This window comes from Danio aesculapii, chromosome 13, assembly GCF_903798145.1.
Source record: "Danio aesculapii chromosome 13, fDanAes4.1, whole genome shotgun sequence".
In the NCBI taxonomy this organism is placed as follows: Eukaryota; Metazoa; Chordata; class Actinopteri; order Cypriniformes; family Danionidae; genus Danio; species Danio aesculapii.
The window spans coordinates 37,162,567-37,190,551 of NC_079447.1; the positions used below are offsets into that span (position 1 = coordinate 37,162,567).

At 37.1% G+C, this 27,985-nt stretch overlaps 2 protein-coding genes across 3 annotated transcripts in view; one reads left to right on the top strand and one right to left on the bottom strand.

Moving 5' to 3' along the window:
• The window catches only part of bag5 (BCL2 associated athanogene 5), a 41,240-nt gene extending 28,413 nt beyond the window's left edge, over positions 1–12,827 (bottom strand). Inside the window, exon 1 of one of the 2 annotated variants that reach the window (XM_056471049.1) lies at positions 12,745–12,827. In XM_056471049.1, coding sequence (XP_056327024.1) covers positions 12,745–12,827 — 83 coding nt within the window. Of the gene's footprint in view, positions 1–9,234; positions 9,382–12,744 lie in introns of those variants that run through there. The other variant, XM_056471051.1, reaches the window with a different exon arrangement.
• A 679-nt stretch (positions 12,828–13,506) lies between these two features.
• LOC130240173 (cytochrome c oxidase assembly factor 8) lies at positions 13,507–26,494 on the top strand. Its single transcript, XM_056471609.1, has 5 exons — positions 13,507–13,840; positions 14,077–14,274; positions 22,557–22,620; positions 22,726–22,816; positions 26,346–26,494. Exons 1-5 carry the CDS (start codon positions 13,697–13,699, stop codon positions 26,467–26,469), a joined length of 621 nt encoding a protein of 206 aa, XP_056327584.1. The 5' UTR covers positions 13,507–13,696; the 3' UTR covers positions 26,470–26,494.
• The last annotated feature ends 1,491 nt before the right edge of the window (positions 26,495–27,985 follow it).

Genomic DNA, 27,985 nt, shown 5'->3' on the forward strand with positions numbered 1-27,985 from the left:
GCAACCCAGTACTGGGAAGCACCCATACACACTCATTCACAAACACTCATACACTACAACAGGGGTCACCAATCTTGTTCTTTGAGGTCCGGTGCCCTGCAGGGTTTAGCTCCAACTTGCCTCAACACACCTGCCATGGTGTTTTAAGTATAACTAGTAAGACCTTGATTAGCTTGTTCAGGTGTGTTTGATTAGGGTTGGAGCTAAATTCTGCAGGACACCGGACCTCCAGGAACATGTTTGGTGATCCCTTTTTAAATAAATAATTACAGTAGTTACTTTAAAGTGACTGCTATTGTACAAACAAATACATGTAGGTGATCTTTCACCAGCACAGTTGAAGTCAGAATTATTAGCCCCCTTTCAATTTTTTTTTTTTCTTTTTTAAATATTTCCCAAATTATGTTTAGCAGAGCAAGGAAAATTTCACAGTATGTCTAATAATGTTTTTTCTTCTGGAGAAAGTCTTATTTGTTTTATTTTGGCTAGAATAAAAGTAGTTTAAAATTTTTTATTAACCATTTTAAGGTCAAAATTATTAGCCCCTTTAAGCTAATTTTATTTTCGATTGTCTACAGAACAAACCATCATTATACAATAACTTGCCTAATTACCCTAACTCCCCTGGTAACCTAATTAAACAAGTTAAGCTTTTAAATGTCACTTTAAGCTGTACAGAAGTGTCTTGAAAAATATCTTGTCAAATATTATTTACTGTCATCATGGCAAAGATTAAATAAATCAGTTATCAGAGATGAGTTATTAAAACTATTATGTTTAGAAATGTGTTGAAAAAAAATCTTCTCTCCGTTAAACAGAAATAGGGGAAAAAAATAAACAGGGAGGCTAATAATTCAGGGGGGCTAATAATTCTGACTTCAACTGTATATCTGTCAAAGCATTAAGTGTGCACAAATGTGAGCACAGTGATAAGCTGCTGGCAGCAGTTTCCTAGGCCACTAATAACCAGGCTTTTCAAAATTCTTACAGTCCTGTTTTTGTCATGATCTACATATCGCTGCTTCATAGAATCAATAGTGCTTGCAAAGCGGTAAAAAAAAAAGGTTAAAGTTTAGTTTGGCCAACTGCTGATTTAAGGTTTTGGAACTTACATGATTTAAAGACTAAACTAGAACTTTGCTATTATCACTATATCAACAGTGTGCAGTGTCTGTGCAATTAAAATGAGACAAAGTTTATATGGCTGATTATGTAAGATTACAAAGATTGAGTCTTTATGTTAAATGCTATGATAGAAAAAGATGAAATATACATTTCTTCAGAAAAACAACAATTTTCTAACCCTAAGCCTTTAAATGACAGTATATACATATGAACATCTGTAAAAAAAAATTACAAACAGAGGCATCAATCAAAGCTAATTATTTTTTGTGACAATAATAATCAAGAACATACTGAAGCTTCAACTGAATTGAATCCTGCTTGCTTATATTTACTCATTTCTGTTTACTTCCAAAAGTATGCCTCGGTTGTTTCCTCCTTTTACATAACCAGGTGAACAAACAAACTGCTGTACAAGGAAAAAAACCTTACAGTATGTCTGTTTCAATAAAATGGATTACAGCTGCCACAAACCTACAAGGACCCATTTAAAAGCTGCTATCAACTATAAAAATTACCCACCCCCCCACCCCAATTACATTCCAGAATATAAAATAAATTCTTCTTAAATACTCCCAACAAACATCCAAGTTCAAGGAAACATGTATATATTTCACATAGCTTGTTGACTCTCCATTTCTCACTGCTGAGCAACAGCACAATGTTAATCTGGCATTATGCTGTGATTACAGGAGAGGGCAGGGTCACATAAGGATGAGTCAGAAACATCATCTTCTGTCCAGATCCTTCCCTCTCTCATTCTCTGCCATCCAGTAATTTAAAGCACAGAAGACCTCTTAGGTTGCGGCTTGTCATAAGTGAATATGCATATCAATACTTGACTATGATATTTGAGTGGAGCAAAAGTGCAAACATGCCATCCATACCAGCAAGAGATTAGGTAAGTACTGCTAAATACACAACTGCTCCTTTTGCTACATCTGAGTCAACTAATTATTTTCTCTTGCTCAAAAATTCAAAATGATAGCAAATACCAAAATTGAAAGCTAAGACCAAAGTTCAAATAAAGCATTTCAAATATAAAAGAATAACATTGTTCACAATACAATTATAGTGACAACTCTCCAATCAATTAAAGGTGAAATCTCCCCCCAAAATAAGTATAAGATGACTGAACTATAATAGTACTAGTTTTTTATAACTTGAGAGTTTACATTATTAAGTGGTCACACACTTTGCGAGTCCAGAAGTATTCACTGTGTGAAGTATTAACTTTTATGCTGTTAAAATCACCCTATGATTTGAAATATGAAAACCACAAATAACACTGTGCAGTATTTTTTTTATGTACAGTCATATTTATAACATTATTATTATAGCATCAATATCTCATTGTGCAAATTTGCTATAGTCACATAACAGGTGTCCAATAAATGTCCAACAATAAACGAAGAGTTGAAAGATGTAAAACCCTCTAAATCCATCAGACCTCTTTTCTTGAAAATGACCATTTTCTATCAGGCTCCTATAATTAGGTTCAGAAGTTTCATATTATAGGTAATGATAAGGTTATTAGCTGGTAAATAAAATTACTTTTTTTCAAAATGTCACTTTAGACAATTTTTTGTTTTTTAACAAGGTAGATTTTCTTTTGCGTCAAAATAAGCCAAATCCACCAGTGCTTCTTATGCAAAAACCTCTAAATCCACCTACTGGGACAAGACATTGCAATTAGCTGAAAAATCACTTAAGATGCAATAACAAGTTATTTTACCAGACATAAAACATATTACACAAACCAGCACTAAAACTAAAAATACATGATCTGTCAAGTAAGTGGCGGTTCATTCCGCTCTGGTAACCTCTGATAAACCAGAGACTAAAGAAAAATGAATTAATAAAATCAATAACATTAAAATTGACATTAATTAAAGCTTAACAATCTGTTGTCATTTCAGATTTATGGGATTTAGATTTTATGTAAATAGAGCAATATAAACATTGCAAACATTGTAATAAGCTTGTTAAATTCAAATAATGTAGTGTAAACACATTCAATGTATAGTTTTATACCTTATGTTTATCTTTTAAAAATAGCTTACATTAGCAAATAAAACACAAGGTAGGCCTACTTGGCACAAAGGGGATGTCTCTCAGACACTTTTAGAAGCTGTCATTCATTCATTCTCACCATAATCAGTCTTGGTCTCTTTTTCATCTCTTGTTTATCCGCATAGCATCCATGCAGGATAAAAAAACAGCATCTTAACTTTGTCTTTCGTGAAACGGAGTTGCTGTTTAATGTATAGTAAATCGGACTCAATCAAAGTAGCGTCACTGCACAAATTTGTTATCAATGCATGTTAGGGGTGGGCGGTACACCGGTGTCATAGTCATTACCAGTGTGACATTGCGCCACAACATGGATTTTCTAATACCGTCAATACCGTAATAAATCAATTATGCGCCTTGAACGGCTGCATTTACATCAATAATAGCTAATTCTAAATAATAAGGCATTCAATTTTCTTCAAACGTTCAGTTGTGGTCTGAATACATGTCCTTATACTACAGGGCTCGAAATTGCAACCATTTTGGTCGCATGAGCGCCCGAAATTTAATCTATGCGCCCTCATAATATATTTGGGAGCATTTGTGTGTCTGAATATAATGGTTGTAGTGCAATCTGATTTGATTTTCTCTAAAAACTTGCTGAATCGCTCTACCCTGCCGCTGTATTGGTATTGGTAATGGTATTGGTATATTAGCTGTCAGTCACTCAACGCTTCCCGCTGTCAGATAACAGGGAGCATTTGTTACTGCTGGAAATGCAAACGGCTGAAGAGTGAAAAGTGCACAGGTTTGCAAACCTCACCTAAAGTTATAATAATAATAATGGCGCAGATGACAGCGATCATAACATGAGGTAAATGTTGATCCACCAGCTGAGATCAATCGAGTGTTTTCGGAGAAGGTGCCCAAATCTCGATGCGTTGCATTCACCGCGTGTTCAGCGCAAATGTCTGCTAAATATAAAATCTAACACTGTACACATCATCGCCAAAGAAACTCACCTTTACTAAGTTTACACTGAAACTACAGCTCATAACAAAGAGCGGAATTGCGCTGGTGGTCATCGCGAGAATCCTGCTCTGTCTGCTCATAAATTGGTGCGGCTGACTCGCCTGCTTTATTCCACCAACACAGAGAAATGAAGATCAGCTCATAACGAGACTGAGCATTTACAATGACCCAAACCAAAACTTTTAAAAAGTGATAGAAGTGAGACTTTCTTTTGTCCGTTCTTCCTTGAGATGTATATTATTTTGCTATTGAAAGTAATACCATGATATTATACCGTCACCATTCAAAAGATGAAAAATACCGTGATATTAATTTTAGGTCATATCGCCCACCCCTAATGCATGTTACACTTCCGACTGTACTGTGTGTTTTCTTTTCCTTTGAGGTAAGGGACGTTTTTACTTGCCATTCACTGGCAGTCGGACAGGCTCATGCAGTACATCAAACTCCATCTTTTAAAATCGAAACCGAAAGCAGAATAAAAGTCTCCTCATGAAAGCCGGCGTATGAGCGTGCTGCTACATTGAAAACATATGATTCGAAACGAGCCTTCAGATTGGTTCTCAGGACATAGCGGCTTTTGCTATTAAAGGCAAGTGGCCTTTGGAAGCTTTTGCCGACAAACTGTTATTTCTGGATGAGCTGACGGTGTGATTTAGATAATTTCAAGCAAAACTATTTGTTGAACATGTACTATGTGCCTAAAACATTCGCTCAGTGTCATTAGATCATTTTGGCGGAAGTGGCATTTAGCGGCTTTTGCATCTAAAATATCTCTTCAAATATTTTAGCAAAAAGTATATGAAGGCTTTATACACCTCTGACAGCAAATATTTTCATGACTTTTAATATTTACAGATGTAGTAAAGTCCTTACCCCAGGTGGAGGAGTTCAAGTATCTTGGGGTTTTGTTCACGAGTGAGGAAAGAATGGAACGTGATATTGACAGACGGATTGGTGCAGTAGCAGCAGTAATGTGGTCAATGTATCGGTCCGTTGTCGTAAACAAGAAGCTGAACTGAAAGGCAAAGCTCTCAATTTACCGGTCAATCTGCGTTCCTACTCTCACCTATGGTCATGAGTTTTGCGTCATGACCGAAAGGACAAGAGTCTTGGTTACAAGTGGCTGAAATGAGTTTTCTTCAGATGGTGGCAGGGCACATCCTTTAGATATGGTTTAGATAGGGTTAGGAACTCTGTCACCTGGGAGAAGCTCGGAGTAGAGCCGCTGCTCCTCCACATCAAGACAAGTTAGCTGAGGTTGCTCAGGCATCTGTTTCGGATGCCTCCTGGACGCCAACCGAGAGAGGTGTTCCAGGCATGTTCCACCGGGAGGAGGCCTCGGGGAAGACCCATGACATGCTGCATGGACTATGTCTCTCGGCTGGCCTGGGAACGCCTTGGGATCCCCCCAGAGGAGCTGGAGAAAGTGTGTGGGGAGAGGGAAGAGTGGGATTCTGTCCTAAGACTGCTGCCCCCGCGACCCAGCCCCGAAAAAGCGGACAAAAACTACATGAGATGAGAATGCAAGTTTCACACCAAGCAAAAAACTCATCTCAAAAACATTAATCTGCACGAGTAGGTGATCTTTCAGCAGCACATATATCTGTCAAAGCATTAAGTGTGCATAAATGTGAGCACAAGTGATAAGCTGCTGCCAGCAGTTACCGGTGCCACTGCAGGCTTTCCAAAAACAGCCCTGTTTTTGTCATGTTCTACGTACAGCTGCTTCATAGAATCAATAGTATTTGCTATTCCTAAATTGCTCCTGTCCCAATTTGTTTTGCAGGTCTGAATGACAGAAAAGGATGTATATTTACCAATAAAATGAAGTTGACAGAGCATGAAATATTTTTTGTTTATATTGTCTGCAATTAAATACAACTCAAGTAAATGTAAATTTGAAATGACTACTTTCTTTTTTTATTTGCGATTTCCATATTGTCCCAACTTTTTCTGATTTGGGATTGTAGAAATAATAAGCAACTAGTTGGGAGGGTAAGGAGCCTGATCAAGTACAGTACCTCTATTCTGTTACCTAGAAGGCTGACATTATGCCAGCAACCAACTTTTCACTATACAGGTGAGAATGTCTTGCAAAACCTTTGGATGTTCAGCCGTGGGACAAGGGCATTGCCCAGCATTCTCAGACACATACGTTGTTTTTCCAATTTGACTGCAATAGGCAATGGGTCTTTAAAGAGGAAGATAATGGCACATCTTTAAGATAGTAAATAAATCTTTTTGCTTGACGTTCTATTATCAATTCCTAATCTGTCTTCTTTTAATATACTTAATTTATTTCTTGGTATAAGCCTTTTATGCATTTTTATAATTATCATGGTTTTTACTTTAATTGAAATCAGCTGTATTTACCAAACATAAACTCTTGTACAGCTGGATTTGTATGGTGCATGGACATTTTATTGGTACCTTCTCTTATTGATTAGCAGCACATTTGTCTCACTTGAGTGTTAAAACAAAAACTCATAATTTGGGCATACTAAAAGAACAGATTAATTGTAAAACATAATTTACACAATGAAGACTTTATAGAGTTATTTTACATTTGATTATTCAATTTTTGTGTCTGAATAGTGTTACACTACACAGAAAACTATGAAGCACTCCTTGTCCCTACTATGTATTTTTTGGGTCCATGTTATAAAATGTAAATGTACAAATGGAATCAAACATATAACATGTCAAAAATGCCAAAAGGATAAAATATGTCTTATGTAAAAAGAAGAGATGAGTACAAGAAGAAATAAGTTTAAGTAATAGACGAATGATGTATGTGGTAATGGGGTGGGAAAATCATAAGCTTGTGCTTCATCCCGCTCCAATTTCGACCATGTTAAAATATCTTATTTTTGTTTAAGATATTTTGTGTATGATATTTCTGTTCAAAATAAATAAATGAAATCAATTTAATTTGATCTGTTCTAATAATTAAAAAATAGTAGGTGCAGTAGGTGATTGTCTTCAGAAACATTTTCGTTGTGCAAATGATCTAAATGTATTTATATGTATTTTTATATTCTGGGTAAGGCATAAGATTAAAAAAAATTTTCATCCAAATAAAATTTGTCGGGCCGACAATTCCCATAATTCTGATAAGTAGCCCAAACTGCCTGTCAACAAATGTAGATTTGTACATCTGCGAAGCGGTTCAAGCAGATCCGTTGTTTGTGCCGCGTTCAACTGCACACGAAAGATAGATCGGTAAAAACAAATTCTGAATCAAAACTTTTTAAAATCCTGAATCAATATTGGACACCCTGGCTGAAGTATTTTTTTAGACAGGTAATGTTATGTTTTAAAACTATTTTAGTCACACAAAACGTATGTAGATTTTGTTGGTTTATGAATGGGTTATATGCACTGAAGTGTTGTTCAGCTACTGAAATCTTCCGGAGAAAGATTGACGTGACTATTTTCAGTTTCATAAGGTACGTTCTACAGCATCGATCATGTAGATTTTTATTTAGTGTAACCTTAATATATAAGTAAATAGCTATTCCGCCAAGCTTGCTTTGGTTTTATATTCACATTGCTTTGGCTTTTTATTCACATTGGTTCATATTTTATATTCACATTGGTTCATCTTTGAACAATGACAACCTGTGAACAATGGCTCCCTATATTGTTTACTATGCTACTCTGAATATTCGGTCTGAAATAGCTTGTAAGTATGTCTTGGTAATAAGTGTAATTCCTGCCACCACTGGCCAACGACTAACAGTAATCACTTTAGGACAAAGCGCGTGAAAGAGTGAGACCAGCGATCCTTGCAGGCATAATATATAGCACATTATGACAAGTTCGGCTTGCTACTATAAAGTATAACAGATGAGTAAAGTATAACAGATGAATAACATGACCTAGTGGGTTGTCTACTGTCATCTTTAACGTGCACGCTTGTGATTTCAGGAGGCATAGCTTTGGATGGCAGGGGAGGAATTGTGTTACAAAGATATATTATGCTAACGGATTGCATTTCGGCAGATCCCCTACTGCACCTTTAAATTTACCTTTTTCTGTTTTATGTCATGACTCAACAGTCACAACCAATTATGCAGCTAATAATTATGTCTACACATCCCAATATTTGAGCACTTTTAATGAATTGATTTCTTGTTTACATTATGCTTGCTTTACCAGGGCAACATGCGCTTTTATTAACATTCATTCCAGAGAGCTCGGTTATCAGCAGGACTGTAGTAAATGACACTGCACAGAATGCAAACATTTTAGTGAAGAGTGAGCATTCAGCTCCTTTCTCTAGTCTTAATTCGGTGGGAACAGTCGGTGGAGAAAAAAAATAAAAATTTTAGCAGACAGCGGGTAAACAAAGTGAACAAATAGTGGGAGTGATTGGGTGCGGAGTAAAGGCCAGCAGGAGCGGAACTAAAATAACAGACCTGCGCAGACCTCTATAAGCTGCATGTCCGGGTCCAAATGGGATGCTTCTGGGTCTGGACCACCAGTAAGTGACCACTGATCTAGGCTATCTTTGAGTTGTTTTCAAGAAAAATCTGCATTTGTTATACTTTGTGTTTGAATTTACATTGAGTGTCTGTTGAAACAATGACAGCAATGTGCTGTGTTTTGGTTTCACCTGCCCTGGATTGTACTGTACACAGCTCATGATACTGATGTTACTGGCATGATCAGTTAAAAAACCTGCCTTGTACATGTAAGCTGAATACAACACACATCTGACCATCATCATATATGCAATCATTAGGCTGTCTTATAGCTGTTCTCAGATACATGATCCAGAGGACATAACATGTCTATATAGGCTTTGCAACGGCTGATTCCTAAATGACTACATTTGGTATCCCCAGGACCATACGGCTCCATCTTTGACATGAACTATAGAATCAATCCAGCAGAGGGAGAATCTAACACAAGCCTGTCCATGCCTCACCATAACAATTGCTCAGTAATAGACGCACATGAATGAAAACATCGCAGAATGACGTTTTTATTGCTTCTGAACACCAGCCAGCCATACCAGCATATCTCACCACCTCCTGGGATGCGCAGCATATTTCTCACCTCTTCAACGCGCCGAAAACGTTCGCGCACATGTTTAACGGGCTCCGTTTCCATCAGCCACGCGAGTAAAATGTTTTGCACGGTGCAACGCTCCAGTAATTTCTGAATCGGAGAGTTGCAGTGACACTGGCAAAGGCAAACAGGCATTCAGATCAGTAGAAGCATTACATCGATGTGGACCGCATTCCAGCCCCTCCCCTTCCTCGATCAGCGCCAGTGAGTGACTCTTTTGAATCAGTTCAGTAAAAGCCGGCAAGTGATGCCCTGAACGAGTCGATTGAATCCCTTACGATCACAATATGTGATTCCTTTTTAAAAGTTTGTTTGCCTATATATCTTTTTGGAAAAAAATTCGTAGTATTTCCCCACAAATTACAACAAGGCAGATCTATACATTTATTTTACGTGCAGAGCATTACCATTGACCACTTTTTTAGGCCATAGAATTTCAAACAGTGCCTGATTCGGTCCGTTTGAGAAATAAATGTTACTCAAGTGTCATTCCAATTCTCATCCAGACTAAAACACTGGCAATGAAATAGTAAATATCTGTTCATATTAAGAATTTAAGAATGGTAACTATAAACAATAATGACAAATAATAAATAAAAAAAAACAATAATTTTAACATCCACATTAACATGTTTTTTTTTATTAAGGACAATTTAAAGTTTTAATAATTGTTCTGAATTACAAAAAATAGAAAGCTACAGCTATAACCATGTATAATAAAATCAAATGAGGCGACGCGGTGGTACAATGGGTAGTGCTTTCACCTTACAGCAAGAAGGTCGCTGGTTCGAGCCTCGGCTGGGTCAGTTGGCATTTCTGTGTGGAGTTTGCATGATCTGCCCGTGTTCGTGTGGGTTTCCTCTGGGTGCTCCGGTTTCCCCCACAAGTCCAATGACATGCGCTACAGGTCAATTGGGTAAGCTAAATTGTCTGTAGCGTATGTGTGTGAATGAGAGTGTATTTGTGTGAATGAGAATGTATGGGTGTTTCCCAGTGATGGGTTGCAGCTGGAAGGGCATCTGCTGCATAGAAAATATGCTGGATAAGTTGGTGGTTCATTCCGCTGTGGCGGCCTCTGATTAATAAAGGGACTAAGCCGAAAAGAAAATGTATGAATAAATAAATCAAATGAAAACACTGGAATTACATCTTGAACATTTTCCACCCAGGTTACAGGGCCATTTACACCGAGAACTAGAATTATATAGATAGCCCATATAGAAGTCGTGACATGTGGCCAAGTAGTGACCCAAACTCGAAATTTGTGCTCTGCATTTAACCCATCCAAGAGTGAACCATGACCATGAGAAATCGATTTTAATATTTTAATATAGTTATAATTTTAATATAGTTACAACTATATTAACATTCACAACATCAATGCTCTATAACAATCTGTATATTAATCATAGGTAGGCCCACATGGAATCTGTGCACGCAGAAATCCACAGATTTCTGCAGATTTTTAGCCCATCATTGAGTCTATTTTGTTATTCGTGTAAATGTGTGCAAATTTATATTCATTCAGTTTTTAAATTAATTTCAGTAATATTATTGACTGATATGAAAATGTTTATTTGAGCTGTTTACAATACAGTTTGTGAAGTAATATTTTACAAAAGTCTTTTTGTAGATATATGAGAGACTTGCTTTGTTTACCAAATATTCATTCATTTTCTTTTCAGCTTAGTCCCTTTATTAATCTGGGGTCGCCACAGCGGAATGAACCGCCAATTTATCCAGCACGTTTTTACGCAGCGGATGCCCTTCCAGCCGCAACCCATCTCTGGGAAACATCCACACACACTCATTCACACTCATACACTATGGACAATTTAGCCTACCCAATTCACCTGTACTGCATGTCTTTGGACTTTGGGAGAAACCGGAGCACCCGGAGGAAACCCACGCAAATGCAGGGAGAATATGCAAACACACAGAAACGCCAACTGACCCAGCCGAGGTTCGAACCAGCAACCTTTTTGCTGTGAGTCGACAGCACTACCTACTGCACCACTGCATCGCCTGTTTACCAAATAAGTGGATCTAATTGGACTTGATTTGTAAACATTAAATAAAAGTTACAAATGTATTATTTTTTTATTTAATATATAACTTTTTTTGTTACGATAATCCCAAAATTATTCCGCATAAATCTACAGATTTTTTACAAAATTCCGCACAGAAATAGCAAAAAATATCTGCAGATTCTGCCTGGCCCTAATCATAGGTGAATGCTATACTATTTGTAAACTTTGACATTACATCAATACACATTTTAATCTCCCTCTCAAACACTGTAAAAAGAGGTCAGTCACTTGTTTGCACTTGTATATATGGGGTATAAAAATTTATGAAAAGGAAAAAAAATTATTCCATTACAGTCCTTGTTGTGAGCAGACCTTATGGCCTTATGAATAGGGCTGGGAGATATGGCAAAAATATTTTCAATAAATATTTTCCATACTGAACGATAACAATACATATTTCGATATAAGTTGTTAATGCCTCCAGACTTAAAGAGCATCGCTCTTTGACTTAAGCCACAAAAATTAAAGGGTCCATTAAATAGCATAACATTTTCGGTCGATAAATTTTCAGCGGACGAAAATTTAGTACATCTCTAATATCAACACACTTTTAGATTCCCATTGTTGCATATTTCTGCTGTGCGGTTGGCTCTTAGATAAACATAGATTTAAAAAGTCCAGAGCTTATAATTTTTATTGACAAATTTTATCGCGGTTCGATATAATATCGTTTATCAGCCCAGCCCTATGTGTGTTAAAAACAGTGACAGCCAATGAAAACTCACTTGACATTTAAAGGGACTGAAAATTTTACATTTAAATTAATTTACATTAAAAATTAAGACATTTCAGTTCTTCAAAGATATGTAACATTTAAATATATGCACATTTTTCAGACTTCAGTAAACGAGAAAAAAAGAGTCAGTGGCAGAGAATGGAAGGTAACGAGACTGATTCGTTCACTTAAAAGATTCGTTCACTCTGGGTACGCCACACTGGGGAGACCATTCCTCACATCAGGAGTGATCCCTGTCACTGTACCGTCTTCAGTTTAACCAAATGAGCCCAAATAGAAAACAAGTCAATCACTCCACAACCTGACTCACGTTAACGCAGAATATACTGGCTCGCTTGCCCGTGCACCTTTAATGAAAGCATTTAAGCGAGGAAGTCAAATGTGAACTCCCTTCCATAATACAAAGTGGTTGCATCGTTTATGCACAAAAACGTCAACGAATTTGCTGTAAACGTAACATCTGAGCTGCATGAAACTATTTAAAACGGCATAAATCGCATGAAATTATCCGACTGTTTACCTGGCTTCTGTTATGTCTATTTAAATCACACAAATACACTGATCAGCTCTCATTGTAATCTCACGGAATTGCGAGGCAAAGTTTTGTTTAAATCAAATAGATAATAATATCAACACAATTCTTTTGAAACATGATGTTCAAAGGGTTCCTACCTGCATAACCAGCGCACAGCCATTGGTGAGCCTGTGTTTACAGATTCAGCACAACGCAATATTCTTTTACAGTCACAGGGCATAAATGTCTAATGACATAAACCTACTGGCCAACAAGAACGAACGAAGAGTTTGATTGCGCGGGATGTCCAAAACACAAAGTGTTTATTAAACAAACAGCAAAACAGTAATATTGTGAAATATATAACAACTTTAAAATAAATGATTTTAGTTGAACATTATTCATTCACTTTCTAAACTGATAATTTGACCGTAGTGTATGTGCGTGAATGCAAAAAGTCTATGGGTGTTTCCCAGTGTTGGGTTGCGGCTGGAAGGGTATCTGATGCGTAAAATGTATGCTGGATAAGTTGGTGGTTCATTCTGCTGTGGCGACCCCGATTAATAAAGGGACTACAGTAAGCCGAAAAGAAAATGAATGAATTAATTAATTAATAAATGAATGAACCTGTTTGAGTTGAAACCTGTTTTGAGTAAAACACAATCTCCAGATTTTTGAACATATAATCGACCCCAACTCACTTTAAAAATCATAGACCACAATCTTAAACAAATAAATAAATTATACTTGGAAATATTTGTTTTGGGGGGGGGGGGGGGGGGGTTCTATGGTCACATTGAACCCATCGAAATCCATGAAAAGTTTTGGTTGTTCAGTTTAATTAACTCAAACGTAGAGGAAGTAGTAAAGTTCGCTCAATTTTTTTTATTTTTATTGGAAAATAATTACCATAAACTCTTTTCTAATTTTATTAGTTTTTCACCCTCAGAAAACAATTACAAATCCTCAATTTGTACGAAGTGCTAATACATTAGCGATGTAAGGGACTTTTAATTTAAAAACATCCACCATGTTAAAAATGCACTAACAGATCCATGCTGTACAGCGAAAGAAATCGCATTTATTATATTTGGTCAAGGTCGATGAGTAATGATGAATGTAGTAACAGCTCGTTTTTTAAAATTTAGATCTTTGCGTCCGTGTTATACAAATATTAATTTCTCATTGAGGAGCCCTTGTCGAGGTCATCGGGAAAGCACAAGCCAAGCACCAAAACATGCCAAACAAGCAGGGGTTTGTTGTTTATTGCCTAATATTAATATTGGATTTGAATTGTGAAATAGTTGATTGTACCAGATTGAATAGAGTATTATTTTATTATTCTTTGTATTCATTGTTATCATTAATGTTATTATTGTGTGTGTGTGTGTGTGTGTGTGTGCGTGTGTGCGTGCGTGCGTGCGTGCGTGTTTGTTTGTGTGTAATTTATTGTCACGTCAAATTGTTCTTATCTGCATGACTTTATGTAGAGGTCTGGATTCAGTCCTGCTGCCTCATCTATATATGATTGGATTGGTCCACCAGACAGGCTGTCAAACCTCAGACTGATCATATATCACATCCCAGAGAATGAGACTCCTTTGGAGAGGGAGTTAAGGCATCTGAGACAGGAAACTGAGGACTGGAACCATGAGTTCTGGACCAACCAGAACTTCACATTTAATAAGGTATGAATCATTTGTGTGCCGTGTAAGGTTTAAAACTGCAGGAAGGACTAAGTTTAGTTGGAACTATTATGATCCTACACAAAGTTTGTTTACCATTATCACCATTAGAGGGCAGATTTTTGTCATAAATGTTACATTTTTAGATGTTTGCTATGGAAGTCCTAAGAGGCCATGCATTCAAATATTTTTCTCTCTTTACTCATGATCAAGACGTAATTTTCTTGTATTCTAAACATAACTCATTTTCTTGTGATCATGACCTAATTTTCACATAATCTCGACGTAACAAAAAGTTTTTTCTCATTATCACAACATTTTATTTTTTGCTTTTATTTATTTTTGTATTAGTTTTTATCAGGGCTTGACATTAACACCCACCAAATCGGGTAGATTTCAGATGTGGCGGGTTAGACAGCCACTCTCACTAGCCACTTTGGCTGGTTGAAAATAATGTGTAAATTGTAGTTTTCTTTCTAAGGATGGCCTGGGGCCATGTGAGAGGTGCTTGGGACAGTAGACAGGATTGTCAGTGGCTTGATTGGGGCAGTGCTGGCTTGTTACAAAAGATTAGAATTTTAATTTATGACCGTTTGTCATTATGTGTTCAAATTTGATCTTATAAGTAAGAAAAGCAGTGCAGACACATAAGCAGAAAAAAAAACAAGTGAATACCAAATGAGAGGATGAGTGGGGGAATGAGTACTGAAAAGTACCATTACTTGCCCAAAAATGTACTGAAAAGGGGGGGGGGGGGGTTAGGATGATTCTAAGGGCCCATACTTTTAGGGGGCCCCCAGAGACATTATCAAGGGCCCGCTCCTCTTAATTACAATAATTTGAGTATTTGTATTTTTTTACTTTACACCACTGAGGATGATCATTCTCGGGCCAGTGCGGGCCAGGGCTTTCATTGGGCTGGGTGGTGCCAATATGATGTGTTTGAGCAGTGAAGCCAAAATCATGTCAAGCTTCCTCTGTGAGGCCAACAACTCGCATCACATCCCGCAAACCCCGCCTTCAGAATGTCCCCGATTCAAACATCATAAAGTCCACCCAGTTTAGCGGGTAGAAGAAAGTCAAATCAGAATTATGCAGATAACGTGCACCATCGCATCCTCACAAAACGATCTAAATGGTGACAATGGTTGATCTGTAGCCTGCATTAATGCATTCAGTGTAAAGCTGCACAACTAAACATTAAAAGATCGTGATCTCAATTCAAACCTGAATGATAAATGATAATGATTTGCATATGTTTATTAATACTTAGAAGCACTGCATTTAAATCTGCATTTGATCGAGAGAGATTCAGTTTTTAAATTTTTTCAGTTAGTTACAAACAATTAAATAACACAGAAATACTAGGAGAACGGTTTATAGTTTAGGAATAAATATTGATGTTTATGGTAAAGATTAAAATCACCGTTGGATGGAACTTGACCAATGAACTTGACGTTGGTGTATATTGTAGCAAATACATTGTTTAACCGTCTTTTGTATGAGACAATAAACCGAGGTCCTGACTCTCTGTGGTCATTAAAAATCCCATGGCACTTCTCATAAAGAGTAGGGGTGTACCCCCAGTGTCCTGGCTAAATTCCCCTTAAACATCATGGCCCCCAATCATCCCCATCCACTGAATTGGCTCTATAGCTGGTGGTGTGTGGTGAGCGCACTGGTGTCGTTGTCCTGTGGCTGCCGTCATCATCCAAGTGGATGCTGCACACTGGTGGAGGTGAGGAGAGTACCTTCTCATGATTGTGAAGTGCTTTGGGTGTATGGTTATACATGATAAATGCGCTATATAAATACACATTACATTACATTAACCAACAGGTGACGACAAACAACCATCAAAATTATGTCACTGAACAGGTTTTCAAAAATGATCCACCTATAATGAAACATGAAGTTTTATGTGTGATTCAGTGTGAATTGGTGAATCATTATTAGAAAATAAATATGATATGTTGTACAAGATGTTAGATTTCTATATTTAGCAGTACCAGCAACAGTAGCAAAGAACCATTTTATTTTTATCAAAATTACAGGTTCTAAGTTATGTTTGTTGATCCGAAAAATGGTCTGATCGGTGACTCAAAAACCATAGTGTGATCTTAACCATGAGATTTGTGATCTGTTACACCACTAGAGACAACAGAAGAAAACAACTGTTACTGTACAGCATTAAATTATATGTTTTTACACATAGACGTATGTATTTTTATTCATTATATTCGTTTACTTGCCGACTGACTGTTGGCTTCGTGCATCTAGTGGTCTCGCCACTAACAGAGGGAATGACCCAAGGCACCACTTTTAATATAAATCCATAATTTTTTTTGCTAATAACGTGGTATAAAACCTATTTTGAAACATTCTCTCCTCTCTCTCTTTCTCTCTCTCTCTCTCTCTCTCTCTCTCTCTCTTTCTCTCTCTCTCTTTTTTTTTTAAAAGATTTATTTTTTTGGCCTTTTTGCCTTTATTAGATAGGACAGTATTTAGACAGGTAGCGAAGTTGGAGAGAAAGAGAGAGAGAGAGAGAGAGAGAGAGCAAGAGAGAGAGAGAGAGAGAGGGGTAGGGTATTTTAAAACATTCTCGTTTTAGTAAACCCTGTCAAACATTCAGACCAAATGCTCTGGAGAGCTCTAAAACATCAAATTTTTTTTCTCTTCTCTAGGCTATATGACACTTAATAGGTAAATTCCTATTTATTTAAGAAGATAATTTAAGGATGTTGCGTATTATTTAGTTATCTTAAGTGAACCCGTTAAGAGCAGGTTTGTCTTTAAAAAATAGGCCATAGAGAACGGGAATATCTTGTAACAGAGCAATGCATTCTGGGTGTTTAGAAAAAGGGAGCCTGATTCCCATTGATCTTTATTGATTTTTGTATCATATTTACTCATTAGCAATAAACTGTAAGTGCTCATACTACAAGCAATGAAGAAATATATGTGTAAATGTTTTCTTGTGGTAGCTCATTGATTCCCAGTAAGTTACGGGTAAACACATTTTACGAATAATTCATTTATTTGGTCCGCACCCTTTGCATCTGTGCTCTGCTTGACCCAGAACTTTATGAAAGGCATATAATTAGCTACTCAGACCCAGAACTTTATGAAACTTTATGAACTTTATGAAAGGCATATAATTAGCTACTCAGACACAAAAAGATAATTTATAAATCTGTATACATGTTAGTCCATTTTATTTTGAGTGTTTGTGAGATGTTTTTTCAAAAAATATTACTATAAATGGTCAGCTTTTTCTCTTGTGATTTTCATTTGAGCACTCCTGCGTTTGTCCACAAACATGCCCGACCACAACTCTCCATGACGAAGATTCCCAAGCTCTGTAGGCTATATATTGATGTGCATGTATCACATCTATCCACAACAAATGCATCAGTTTTAAGAAAAAAAATGTATCATACATTTGGTAAAAGTACTGTTAAAAGTTTCAGAACAGCATATCTCCAATTTCTGATTTTCCCCAAAGCAAATTAATTGCAGTTTAAATATTAAATGATAGTACGCTATTCTTATACATTTACATTCATTTTTTAATTTATTTTAACATATCATATACAAACATAAACATTTGTTTGAGGACATAGGACACATTTTTATATGCAGTTTTTCCCAATGTGTTGGGAGCAGTGCAGGACTGAATGACAGAAAATAAGGTAGTTGCTGATGGTTTCACTCTTATAGGCTCTCCTTGTATATGGAATTACCAAATAATGCTGTGTTGACACAATTTCATTAGTTGAATTAGCCAAATACTTTAAACATAATATTTCAAAAGTCTTCTGGTTTTTAAAAAAGATCTAAAATCTTTGTAAAATGAAAGTTCAAAATGACTTAAAACAGTTACATTTATTTGTTTTATATAAGCCTAAAGTGTTATAGATTTAGTTAGTTTTTTTATATTGTTTTATTTATTTAATTATTTTTATTATCCGATTTAGGTAATTTTTTTGTTTTTTTATTGATTTTTTTTATTTTTTTTATTAGCCTATAGGCTAGCTATTTATCTGGATCTAATATGACACAATGGAGTTTAGCCTACAACAGCTGATATGTAATTTGCAACGTTTTATGTCATTCTGTTGTATTCATATTTTGTATTATTAAAATAAAATAAACCCAGCCTCTTGCACGGCATCTGTACACAGAGCTGAGATGTGAGCACTTTAGCTTGGTCTCCCACATACATGCATCTAAACGTTGATGTTTCATGCAAAAACACACCTTTTAAACATAAGAGAGATCTAAAGCAAATTTATTTATAAAAGGTGTTTTAGCCAATATCTTAACTTACTAGTTGTTTTCTTTCTTTCTTTCTCTTTCTTTCTTTCTTTCTTTCTTTCTTTCTTTCTGCAAATGTGCTTTTTCTGATTAAAATGTTGGTGGCTGATTCTCTGATTCAGAATTTCATATACTGTAGACACAGGAATTGCAACATTTGACTCATGGTAGCTGTGACTAGCTATTGGCCGCCTTGAATGGTCAAGGACCACCCATTATGTTGACAGGTTAACCAACCAATCACGTTTCGCTTTGTGCTACGCCATGCTTGTGTGTGTAGAGATGTCCTCAGTATAACAGTCTGAGGCGCAACTTTGCAACATTCATTCACAAACGTCTTTAATAATTTATATCACTAAATTTTTATAATAAATAATAGGTATATAAAATGCTGCAATTCCCACCTCCTTTATTTAGCCTAATGACTTTGGGGTCATCTAGAGTGAGTACTGTGCAATATACACAGGGGTTGGACAATGAAACTGAAAACACCTGGTTTTAGACCACAATAATTTGTTAGTATGGTGTAGGGCCTCCTATTGCAATACTGCATCACTTCATCTTTGGAATGACAGATACAAGTCTTGCACAGTGACCAGAAGGATTTTGAGCTATTTAACTTGCAGACTAGTGGCCAGGTCACTACTTGATGCTGGTGGAGGAAAACATTCGCTGACTCACTCTTTCAAAAACACTCCTAAGTGTCTCAATAATATTTAGATCTGGCAACTGTGCAGGTTAAGGAAGATGTTTCATGTTCATCAAACCACTCTGTCACCAGTCTTGCTGCGTGTATTTGTGCATTATCATCCTAATACACAGCACCGCATTCAGGATACAATGTTTGAACCATTGGGTGCTCATGGTCCTCCAGAATGCTTCAGTAGACTTTGGCAGTAACGCACTCTTCCAGCACAAGTAGTGGGGCTAGGAAATGGCATGATATTGCAGCCCAAACCATGACTGATCCACTCCCAATGCTTCACTCTGGGCATGCAACAGTCTGAATGGTGCGCTTCTTTGGGGCTTCTCCACACCGTAACGCTCCCAGATGAGTGAAGGTGAAGGTGAAGGTAAAGGTGGACTCATCAGAGGACAATACATGTTTCACATTGTCCACAGCCCAAGATTTTCACTGCTGGCACAGTTAAAATGACATTTGGCATTGGCACGAGTGGCCAAAGATTTGGTTATAGCAACCTGTCCATGTGTACCTTGTGAAGCTCACGACAAACATTTTTGGTGGAAACAGGAGATTTGAGGTTCGTTTTTAATTCTGTAGTGAGTTGGGTAGCTGTAGTTTTGTTTATTGGTTACAATTTAGGTTAGCACCCAGACATCCCTTACAGACGGCTTCCTTTTGCGTCCACAGTTACACCTGTTGGATGTGGTTTGTTCTTTGTTGGTATGCTGACTGACATTACAACGGATACCTTGGCTCTTAATCAGGGGTGTCGCTAGACCCCATTTACTGGGGCACGTGCCCAAGTAAAAATCGCCAGTGCCCCAGTAAATGCTTTGAGATACGATTTACTTTATATGCAAGTGTATTTATTAAGAGTGGTAATCCCAGAATTAAGACATTATTCTCTATGTGCAACCAATGCTGGTGAAAGCAGTGTAATTTAATCAAAAAGCAAACTGAGCGTGTGCGCAGGAAAAAAAAAAAAAACATACCCGCGTGCCACATGCACACCGCTCGTGCTTGATGCTGACGCGCTGCTCTACTCCTGGTGTAAGTCCTGGTTTTGAATATGCACGCCGAAAAAATAGCTGCGCTGCTCACGCACCGTTTATGCGGAGGTGTCGGCACGCAGTGAGTTTGCAAGTCGACAAAACAAAGTTTCAGTAACATGATGGTGATCTTACTTAGACCAAGCATGGCTCCTGATAGATTTTTTGCTTGAAGCAAAAAGGAGGGATGTCGAGCCAGTGAGGTAAGACTTAATAAACCTAATTCTCAGCCACGAGTCGGTGTAAGACGACACACAACAGATAATTCTATAAAACATCCTTTTGTATTCGATAGAATTGTCTATAGAATTTCATTCAAATTAAATTAATATTCATGCAAATGATTTCTTAAATTATCTTAGCATCACTCCAGTTGTGTCTTTAGATTGTTTTCCAGTTACATTGAGGATAAATTTATATATACAGTTGAAGTTTATTAGCCCCCTGTTTATTTTTTCCCCAATTGCTGTTTAACAATGAGAAGATTTTTTTCAACACATTTCTAAACATTATTTATTTTAATAATTCTAGACATGATTTATTTTTATCTTTGCCATGATGTAAAAAGTATTTTACAAGATATTTTTTAAGACACTTCTATAAAGCTTAAAGTGACATTTAAAGGCTTAATTAGGTTAATTAGGCAGGTTAGGGTAATTAGGCAAGTTATTGTATAAAGATGGTTTGTTCTGTAGACCATCGAAAAAATAGCTTAAAGGGATGAATTCCTTTGTAGATCCGGAACTGTGCTTCATTGTCTGCCATCATTGTCCTGCTTAAACATCCAACCCTGCTGTAACTTCAGCCTCTCGACTGATTCCTGAACATTGTTCTTAAGAATCTGCTTATACTGGGTGGAATCCATACGACCTTCAACTCTGACAAGGTTTCCAGTACCTGTGCTTGCCACACATCCCCACAGCCTGATGGACCCTCCACCATATTTTACAGTAGGGAGCATGTTCTTCTCCTGGAATGCTGTGTTCTTTTTCTGCCACGAAAAGCAGCAATAGTTGTGGCATCTGTCCACAATATACTTTTTCAAAAATTATTCAGGCTTGTCCAGATGAGCCTTTGCATATCTCAAACAACTCTTCTTGATGGCAGAATGCAGAAAAGGCTTCTTTCACATCACCGTCCATTGAGCTGTTCTTTATGAAGAGTATGCTGGACTGTGGAACGATGTACAACGACATTATCTGCAACAAGATGTTCCTGGAGCTCTTTGGAGGTGGTCTGTGGTTTGTCTGTGACCATTCTAACCATTCTTCGCTTTTGCCTTTCATATATTTTGCTTGGCCTACCACATCTTTCCTTCACATGAGCTGTTCCTGGGACCTTCCATTTTCTTGCTATATTTCTGACTGTGGAGACTTTAAACCTTTGTGATAGCTTTTTGTGTCCCTCTCCTAAATTATGTTGATGAATTATCGTAGTTAATGGGTCATTAGGAAGTTATTTTGAGGTTCCCATGTTGCTATTTTCTGGTTCGCAATAAGGAGAAGCACAACTAGCAATCAGCCGTCTTAAATATCTTTTTTCATTATTGGTTATACCTGTGTAAGAATTGTTAAGGTTCAGTAAGACACAAATCAGTTTTGTGTTGTATTTGATGTAGTAATTATTACTAGGCCCACACGGAATCTGCACGCATAATTCCACAGATTTTTAGCTCATTATCGATTCTGTTTATTTACTTCTGTAAATGTGTGTAAATTTATATTTAATCAGTTTTAAAATTAAATTCAGTAATATTATTGACTAATATGGAAATATTCATATATTTTTTTTGCAATACAGTATGTAAAGTAATATTTTCTGTCTTTTAGTAGATATGTTATAAAAGAAACTTGCTTTGTTTACCAAATAAAGTGGATCTAATTTGATTTGCATAGTAAACATTAAATAAAAGTTAAAAATGTATTGTTATTTTTTTTCATATTTTTTTATATATATAATATATATATATAAGTTATAAGCATATATATAAGTTTTTAGTTAAGGTACTCCCAAAATCATTCTGCATAAATCCGCAGATTTTTAACAAAATTCTGGGCAAAAATAGCAAAAAATGTCAGCAGATTCTGTCTGGCCCTACTTATTACATTATGTTCAGTTTTTTTTTTTTTACATTACATGCAGTTATTGCAATCTGTTGCTACTACAGACAATTTGAGAGTTTTAGGGGGCTTTTTAGTACTATATTAACCCATTTATGTTTATTATTCTAACAGGAAAAAGGAGAATATATACAATCACAGCTGTCCGCAAAAGGGTTGTCAGAGAGAGATGATGATGGTAAGCTGTCTAAATATGAACACTAACTGCAGTGTATTACATTTTTCTAATTTTCTAAGAAAAATATTGTTATAAACTGTATGGTGTCATTTATTGTGTTTCCAGGAAGGAAAAGGACTTTAAGCAGTGAGGAAATGGCAGTGTTCTACAAACACTTCTTAGACAAAAACATTACAAGGCATGCCAATTACAACAGGTGGGATTTTAAAACCTTTTTCAAAATTTAGTGTAGAAGTTTTTGTTCTAAAAATACTGTATATCTTTATCTCAAAGTCAGCTTTGTTAAACAAAGCATTGTTTATTTAATTTCTAAGTCTATCAGTATTCAGCTATACAAATTGAGTAAGCAAATGTAAATTAAATGTAAATTCATTTTTCTATGTCCACAAAAGGCCTATTTCTCTCAAATATTGTCGTTTGTCTAAACCTGTGATGGTGAACACTTTTCTTTTGGCAAGATAATCCATCCACCTCACAGCTTTGGCATGTCAAGATGTTGATTAGACCGCATGATTATTGCACAGGTGTGCCTTAGGCTGGCTACAATAAAAGTCCATTTTAAAATGAGCAACGGGGACATGCTATCATATACGCCGATCCAGAGCATCACAAACATTCTCAATGGGTGACATGTCTAGTCAGTATGTTGGCCATGCAAGAACTGGTATGTTTTCAGCTTCCAGAAATTGTACAGATCCTTGTAACATGTGGCTATGCATCATCATACTGCAACATGAGGTCATGTTTGTGGATAAATACTACAGCAAAGGGCCTTAGGATCTTGTTGGGGTATCTACATGTGCATGCATTCAGACATGCAGCTCTGTTTATTGTCTATAACATAATCATATACCATAACCCCACCACCACAATCGGTCACTTAATTCACAGTGCTAACATCAAGAAACCACTCACCCAAATGATGCCACACACTGTCTGCCATCTGCCCTGTACAGTGAAATACTGTAACAAAAATAAAAAAATATTTAACTGGTGCCAAATATCAAAGATAAAAACAGAATTTACTGCGGTAGGAGAAGCTGCAAGAATAATTTTAATAAATTACACAGATGCTCTTGACAATTCTGGAGATAATTAATAATATAATAACACTAATACTGAAATGGTTAAGCTGTTTTAGAATGACCAAAACAACATTTCAGATGTTTTACAATGTGGTCAGCCTGCTGGTTTGTCCATTCACACACATTTTTATCATCACATGATCTCTTATAATAAAATCACATTACTTTTTTTAATGTGCATGCTGGAATTAGTTTGTTAAAAGTGTTTTTATCGTAGTTTATACACATTTTTTTTCTCTTCGAATAAAAAGTTTATCCTGCTCAGTTATGCACATACGTTTTTATGCACATATCCAAAATGTGCATAAAAATAGGTGGATGGAAACATAGTTACTGACAAACTGCAGTCAGGTCCAAACCCAGATAAAGACGCAAGCATGCAGATCAGGTTTCCTTAAGGCTGATTTATGCTAATGCGTCAAGCGCACGTATGCTACGGCGCAGCATACGCGTGGACGCATAGCCCTCGCCGTCGGCAGCGTTGACGCGCACCTCTCAAAAATTGAACAACATGTAGCACAAGCTCTGTGATTGGTCGGCTTGGTAGCACTGACGAGTGGGCGGAGGCCAGAACCGTGCGAGCCCGATGCAGCGGGTGTTAACAAGTGTGGAGTACCGTGAAGGAGCTCCGGATGGAGGTTTTGTGTATACCTTATGATAAAGGTTGTTGCACGTCCATCGATACCAGCCTCAAAATAAGCAAGGTTGAGCCACTTCTTCATCAAGGTTGCGTTCAGAAAAAGCAAAACACCAGCGAAGAAACTCGACACAGAGGAACATAAACACCTACTGCTAGCTAGCGTTTCTGAGGTGTTATTGCAGAGCAACAGAAACAGCGCACAGAAGTATAAATGCACCGCTACGTGCATTGCATGTGCTGTGGGTCACGCTGATCACTTGACGCAGAAGTATAAACCAGGCTTTAGACAGATTTTTATTTTTTTTTTTTGTTATGCAAACCTATTGCTGCAGCAGCTGGCTGGTGGCTAGTCTCAGACGATCTTGGAGTAAAATGCTGGATGTGGAGGTCCTGGGCTAATCTGGTTACATGTGGTCTGTGGTTTTGAGGCCGGTGGGAGGCCTGCCAAATTCTCTAAAATGTCTTTGGAGATGGCTTAGGGTGGAGAAATAAACATTTAGTTCATGGCCAACAGGTTTAGTGGCCATTCCTGCAGTCAGCATGCCAATTGCATGCTGCCTCAAAACTTTGCCACAAGTGGCATTGTGCTGTGTGGTAAAACTTCACTGTTTAGACTTGCCTTTTATTGTGGTCAGCCTAAGGCACACCTGTGCAATAATCATCCTCAATAATAATCAGCATCTTGATATGCCACACTTGTGAGGTGGGTGGGGATTATTTCTTACTAAAGCTGCGGTCACACTGGGCTTTTCCTCCCATAGACTTCTATTCATACGCACGCGAATACGTCTGACCGGAAACGCAAGGTCATGCGTCAAGTTTCGCATATCACTGCGGTGCAAAGTTCAAGCTTGGTGAACTCTGACCTGCGAAATCACATCACTTTACTGCGCGAGACCAATCAATTAAAAAAAAGAAAAAAAAAGAAAAATCGCATTTTTAAATGTCTAATCATCTTGTTTAATTCCGCCCCTTTTCACAGTGCCGTACGACAGAATTTCGCACACACAAACTGCAGTGTGACCGCAGCTTTAGGCAGAGTTCCCACTGCATGATTTTCAATGAATAATTTAGCAATATTCTGCTGCTGTGACTTATCAAGCAAATGTTTCTTTGTTTCTGTTTAATGTCACTGTAAAGCTTTATTTATTCTGATATTGTGGTCTAAAACTCCTCCTCGAACTCTCAACTGACTTGTATCCTGCTTTCTCATTTGCTCTTGGTCATCGCTGATGTGTTTTTTATTAAGAATTCATTCACACAACATGATTTTGAATCACTGACAGGTTCAGATTTTTAAGATGCCAAATATTTCACAGATATCCGTGACCATTGGCAATTTTCTCTGATCACATTTTTGATAATTCACACTGTGTGATAGTGGCAAATTGGTGTTTATTCATGTGAGCGACAGAGTTCAGGCTTTTGTCTGCGATTTCACAAAACTTGTTGAGGAACGAAAATCAGGGCTAAAATTGTGCATTGTGAACTCTGCATAACAGTTTTGGAAACTAAAGCAACTTAGGTTGTTACTTGATTATCCATGCATTGGTTTTTTTTTTTTTTTTTTTTTTTTTTTGCTTATTTCAGTATCAATAATGGCACATTAGACTTTTATCTATCAGTTGTTTTGTACTATATGTTTTGCTCCCACAATAAAACCTACAGAGCTTTGAACATGAAACAATATATTTAAATACCATTACTTATTACTGGGAGATATTATAATAACTGATACTCTTTTTATGGACAGTTCACAATAAAAATTCTGTCATAATCGCCGAATTAGCTTCTTCCATAGGTCTCCAACCAAATTGTTGCCTCTCACAGCCAGTTAAGGACCAAGTGGTAATGTGTTTGGAGAACCAAAACCCAAGATTTTTTATTCTTTATCTTCTCTTTGTCTGTCCTGTTTTCATCTCATTTTCTTTCATCCCATCTATTCTTCCTCAGGTCTCGTAGGTGCTGTGTTATTTATTTCTAACTTTTTTGCATTTCAGGAAATGGTATCGAAGGAACTTCACCATTACATTTCTGATGGCGAGAGTAACTCTGCACAACATGTGGAGGACACTTACTGGACAGACAAGGGGAACTGTAAGAGAGAAAGGCAAAACTATGTGAAATGCAAATAAAGTCTTTGAATTAATCACTGCTTTCTGTGCTGTTGTCTCTTTGTGGAAACCAAAGTAGGCTTACTGACGTTTAGACCAAGGATGACTAGTCAAAAGATGCTTGTCTGAGCATGTATGGGAAAATTTCATCATCATACATTTTCCATTCTACATTTTGTTACATCCCTGATGTTAAACGCCTTGGAGTGGGAGTAACAGTGAAAAGTTTTAAATGTTGGTTGGTGAGAGTGTAAATCAGTCCCCTGCCTTCACAACAACACACCAAATTCAAGTTAAATAATTTATTAACAAATGTACAATAGTAAATCAAAACTGGGAAGCAAAAATAGACTTCAGGAGGGGGAAAGGCCAAAACAACAAACAAAAGTACCCTCTAGCTAGTTAGGGAGTAGAACTGTATAAACTGACAAAGTAAAATAAAATCAACAACAGAAATGTACACTAACTCCCTAACTAAACAAACAAGAGAAAAAGGGTTTTAGAAATAAAATGGCACCCACCTCCCTACAGCTTCCAAACACAAAGTTAGTTTTCAAGAACAGAGTTCTTGTGGTTTCAATAGCTTTTACAACTGAATGATAATTTCTCAACAAAAACCACCAAGCAGGAGAGAGACCACACTCTGGAAGCAAGCTTCAATGTGGCTTGCAACTGGCAGGCTTTTAAGCTTGCCGGGCAACGAGTAGCAGGTGCAACCAATCAACTTCCTCTCTCCACACCTAGCTGAGAAACAGGAATGGAGAGAGGGAGAGAGAGAGAGAGAGAGAGAAACCAAACAAAATAATACATTCAAACACCATAGAATGTAACACCCCCACCCATAAGTTTTCAAGTATTAACAAATCTTGAAAAAAAAAAAAATTCACTCTTTCTTTTCCTTTCTACTCTACAGCATAGGAAATTCTCGAAAGGGCATCAGCTACGACAGAAGTATTTTCAGAACCTTTACGGTACTGGATAGCCAAGTTGTATTCTTGAATTAGGGACCACCTCATTAGAGGCTGATTTGAATTTCTCATTCTGTGCAAAAAGACAAGGGGATTGTGGTCTGTATACACAGTGACACAACTACTACCTCCAAGGTACACTTCAAAGTGTTGCAATGCCAACACCAGGGCTAGGGCCTCCTTCTCAATCATACTGTACATTTGCTGGGCACTGGTAAATTTCTTTGAAAAGAAAGATACTGGATGTTCTACACCATTAACAACTTGCAGTAACACAGCTCCAGCATCTGAGGAACTGTCATCTACTTCCAGTAGGAATGGAAGATCAAAACAAGGGGCAGAAAGTACAGGTGCACTACTTAAGAGGTCTTTGGCTGCTTTAAAAGGCAGAGTCACATTCAGGGGACCATACAAACTTTTGGGCAGTGCTGAGCAAGTCTGTTAAAGGGGTTACTATGGTAGCAAAATTTTGACCAAAGCTCCTATAGTAGCCCACCATTCCAAGGAAAGTCTCAGCTCTCTTTTGTTGCAGGTAATGGGAAACTTCAAAATGGCTTT